General features: G+C 41.5%; 2 protein-coding genes across 2 annotated transcripts in view; one reads left to right on the top strand and one right to left on the bottom strand.

Moving 5' to 3' along the window:
* LOC107041133 (ester hydrolase C11orf54 homolog) overlaps positions 1 to 4729 on the top strand; it is a gene marked incomplete at its 5' end in the record, with an annotated part of 180773 nt that overhangs the window by 42435 nt on the left and 133609 nt on the right.
* On the bottom strand, positions 93 to 1419 carry LOC107041132 (histone-lysine N-methyltransferase SETD1B-like). The gene is made up of 2 exons (XM_015261536.1): positions 239 to 1419; positions 93 to 151 (listed from the first exon to the last, which is right to left on the bottom strand). Exons 1-2 carry the CDS (start codon positions 1382 to 1384, stop codon positions 146 to 148), a joined length of 1152 nt encoding a protein of 383 aa, XP_015117022.1. The 5' UTR covers positions 1385 to 1419; the 3' UTR covers positions 93 to 145.

The following is a 4729-nucleotide window of genomic DNA, read 5'->3' as shown; positions in this document are numbered from 1 at the left end:
TTATACTCGTAATGTGGAATTATTATTATGGAAAAATAATTAAACATCATAAAAAAATGTTTTCTCGTAGCATAAGCAATTGTCCCATCATCTCGTCATACAGCAAAAGCAGTTTTTTTTTCCCCTCTTGGAATGTCAGAATCGTTTACAACTGGAACAGATAAATGAGAAAAACAATTTATTAATACATTTTCTTCATTGAGTCCATTGATTTTGGTGATGATTATCAGAAATTTACCTTGTGACGAATTTCGATGTTGGCAGGCAATCTCTCAGGAAACTTGAAATGGCTCATTGGACGAAAGTAGACGTGGCCGTGAGGACAAAACCATAATTTAGCTCGTACATCACCAATCGTGACGAAAGTGCCACCAACTTTGAAATGTCTGTTGATAACTCCTCTCAGCTTTTTCTTCAATGCCTTCTCAGACAGCTCCTCACCCCATTCTTTAGGCACGAAAATTTTCACCAGTTCATCATCATCGTCTGAGTCATCATCCGATCCTGTAGTGCACTTTGGAGCTGAGCCTGGTTGTGCAGTCCCAGGATCCTCTGGAATCACAACTGGTTCCACTCCCGGTGCAAGAGTCTCTGATGTTTCTCCAGATTCTGAGTTCTCGAGTATCTCTGGGATGACAGGTGAGTCTTTTTCCACTGACTCAGAGCTCTCTGGAATGATGGGTGAGTTTTTCTCCAGCGTGTCAACCTCTGGAGGGTTTGAGATATCAAGTGAACCCTTCTCTGCTGGCTCTGGACTCTCTGACGAGTCCGGGATAGTAGGCACTGCTGGGCCTTTCTCTGCTGGCTCCGGGCTCTCCGGTGAGTCTGGAATAATAGGCAGAGTTGGTCCTCTCTCAGCTGGCTCTGGGCTCTCTGGAGAGTCTGAAACACCAGACATGATTGGACTCTCCTCTATTGGATCGTGAATCATAGGAACAGCTGAATCATCCTGCTCTGCTACCTCGGGAGGTACATCCAAACCTCCCTCTACTGACTCAAGGCTCTCAGGTGACTCGGGGATCGTGATAGCCACCTCAGCGGTATTCTGTGGATCCTCCGGAATGACCATTGGATCGTGCACTTCTTCCATATCAATTGTTGAGTCAGGCTCCATTGGTGACTCAGATGTGTCCGAAGCCGCTGTCCCACCACCACTTCCAGATGATTGTGGAACAAGTATTTCATTGAAAACTGAATCCCAAGTAGTTGTATCACCTGTCTCACTATTCACTTCAGACGAAGATGTTCCGGAAAGGTCTATCAGCCCAACTACCAACTCACCATCAGTGGAGCTCTCGTTGTCAGAGTCATCTGACTCTGCAGAGAGAATTGATTCGATGGTCTCGTTCTCCACATTTCTCTTAAATCTCTCGGTGAATTTCATATTTTGAATGAATTGACGAACTGTAACGATTTCTAAAGTTGAAATTATTTCGTGATCAGACATCACACAAAAGGAGAGCACTATGCACCTTAGCTCGTTGAATCGGAATGTACCGAACAGTGGGTCTGGGGGGCTGCTTATAAAGCCACCAGATCTCATACGTCAGAGATCGCTTTTGGCATACGCCCACCACAACCGCCATTTTGTTTAACCGTCATTTTGTCCAACGGTCATCGTACCATGGACCAGTAGAAATGCTAACCAGACACACTATGGAATGTAATCATTCCACCATAACGGATATTGAATTAATATTATGAAAACGTGACTCTTTCATGTTGGGGTGTAGCTTGCGCCCTCTGAGATCATTCCACAGGGGTGCCGCCGATTGCATCATTATATTTCTAAGAAAGTCAACTGAAAAATTCTTCGCGGAAAAATCGACAACGGTTTGCGCTCGCAAGAGAGGTATTCACCCTCTGTGATGTTTAAAAAGTTTTTTTTTCTTCGAATTCCGTCTGACAGACTTCATCATTGCGAGTTGACCAGACAATAACAAAAATTATTAAATTAATATTGTAAAAACGTGACTGTCTCGAGACAACGCTTCATCTACCCCTCCAGCAGAAACGTGTGGAGAGGGCTAATTTCAACCGATCCGCCATGATGCTAAATGACAACGCATAAAGACATGAAGATAGAGGGGTGATCTCAGTCAGTTTCGCATCTGAACAACAGCACTATGGCGGTAGTTATTGATATTGAGGGTTTTAAAGATATTGGAAATCAGTTCATTGTGAAAGAATTCGCAATATCTGCATTGGAAGTTAATGAACATGGAAATTTTCTCCATGACTGGGCTCTGGTGGACCCACCTCGCAAATGGGATGATTTGCTACCTAAATATAAGGAAACAAATCAGTGGTTGTCACGTCATCATCACGGGCTGCACTGGGAAACTCCCGGCGATATTGAGTACCAGGGATTAAGTGATTTTGTCAATCGTATGGTGGAGTATGTCCCACACATCTACGTCCAAGGTGCTGAGAAGAAGAAGTGGGTGGATCGGATCCTCAAGAGAGATATACCAGTTGACGATTTGAACGATCTTGGTTGTCCAGTTCTGAATTACCTGAAGGAGGAAAAAAAGTGTACATATCATCATAGCCTTTATGATGGAAGTCCTGTCCACTACTATTGTGCGGTGGATAATGTGGTGCGCTTAAAAAAATGGTACGCTAGATATGAAGCTGGGTCTCTAGAAAAATCTTTGAAAAAGTTTTGTGAAAATCAACATTTGAATTCGTTGACAAGCCAGGAAATTTCTTATCTCCCCAAACACTTCATTGCAACCGTTGCCAAGGACACTGTTGATGCAGCTTGGGAGAAATTGCCAGAGATGATGAAGAGAGATCCAAGCATCGCTGGTTTACGCTATTGTCGCACGCATTGGTCTTCATTGGGTACAATACCACTCAGTCCAACGCCTCCACCAATAGCAGAGTGCCCTCTATGCCAGTATCGACGTTGATAATATATACAAAATTACAGCACCACATTCGGTATACTTGGATTCTTTGAAACCCCATCCTCCCTCTCCTCATATGAGATCAGCTTGTATAAACTCTCGTAAACATCGTCAGTTCACCATTGAATTTCGATAGTACCACATCGTAATTATTATTCACTCAGTTTGAACAGAAGAAACAGGATTTTTACATTCATTTGAAAAAGTTATTTGTGAAAGTTATCAATTTACGTGTTCAATAGACAAAATGTCGCATCATATAGATTTTGAGATATGTGAGAAATCGTATACATCCTTTGAGGATGTTGCAACATGGAATATGGATGAGGCCTATCATCGTATCCTAGAGAATGTCCTCATACCCTTCAAATGGTTCATGCAATTGCCCATGCCAATGTTGTTGACACACATCATGAGGGCTATTGAGGAAATGGATGGCATCACCGATGTTTATCTATCGTTTGTTGGTGTGCGTACTATTCTAGTTAAAAAAGACGATGTGTATGTCTTCGTCCAGGGACCTATGGCAGATGAGGGAACATCTCCTGATTGCAGCTCATGTGAGGGTAAAACTTCCCCTGAATGTGACTCATGCAATGAGGTAGGAAGCAGTGCAGATATAGAAACGTTGGAGGAGATGAGAGCGATGGAGCAAGCAGATGGAGCGAGGGTGCCAGAGGTTTATGTGAGTCCAATGAGGGACGATGAGGGGGAAGATGGGGTAGAAGATGACCATGTGGTGAGCGTATTCAACGTTGATAGCAGTGATACCTCTTCGGATGAGGTCTCTTTCAACTTTATTTTTGATGGCGAGACATAAAAAGTTGAAAATCAGATGAAGGTGAGGGGGATAACCAATGACACTGCATGGAGTGTATAAGAGGGGGTCCTTCTCCCTCTGTTGCCTGTCAGAGAACAAATTGGCAATAGACATTCCTTAATCTTCGAGTGAATATTATCATGGAATTAATTATTGATTTTCAAGGATTCCGCAGAGGAGGACATTTTGTTTTGAAAGAGTTGGGTGTAGTGTCAGTTCAGTCACCAGTTGATGAGAGTTCGCTTCATATCCACATTGTTTTCCAACCACTATGTGCCTGGAGTGATCTGGAGACGCAGGATGTAATAACCAACAGATGGCTGACTCGTAATCATCATGGATTATTGTGGAATACTGGTGAATGTGATTACAATGATATTGGGAAAGTTTTTGACAGTTTCTTGAAGAAACAAACAAAAATTTATGTGAAAGGGTTAGAGAAAATCACAGACTTGGAGAAACTGGTGGGAAAGTCACATGTACTCATAAATTTGGATGATTACAATTGTCCAAACATTGGCAACTACAATATCAAAGACTGTTCTCATCGGAAAATCCATCAGAACATCAACACACGTGATCAGAAAATCCACTGTGCTTTGGCCAATGTGTATCGTTTGAAAAAGTGGGTCGAAGACAATTACCAAAATCTCAAAACCAAAGAAAGTGATTTCAATGAAATTTTTTTGACTGAAAACTGACATTCCACAAATTAAATTATGTAAAATATTGTTGTTCCTCATCATCATCGATTAATTCTGTATCTTCCAATTTTCATCTTTTAAAAAATATAATCTGAAATTTCAAATTTGATAAAGTGCATTTTTTTTAAATTAATAATGTGTCATTCATCTATTCCTTCAACAAAAAATAATTTCAGGTGTTCACACACTCTTGGAGCCACATCTTCTCTCTCTAATCGGTGAAATATACAGTCTGCTTTATTCCGCATTGATAAATCCTCTCAATCACATATATATATTGAATCGACGTTGTT

The sequence above is a fragment of the Diachasma alloeum genome, unplaced genomic scaffold (assembly GCF_001412515.2).
Source record: "Diachasma alloeum isolate Michigan unplaced genomic scaffold, Dall2.0 Dall_scaffold_00356, whole genome shotgun sequence".
Lineage (NCBI taxonomy): Eukaryota > Metazoa > Arthropoda > Insecta > Hymenoptera > Braconidae > Diachasma > Diachasma alloeum.
This window is presented reverse-complemented; position numbering and strand designations above follow the sequence as displayed.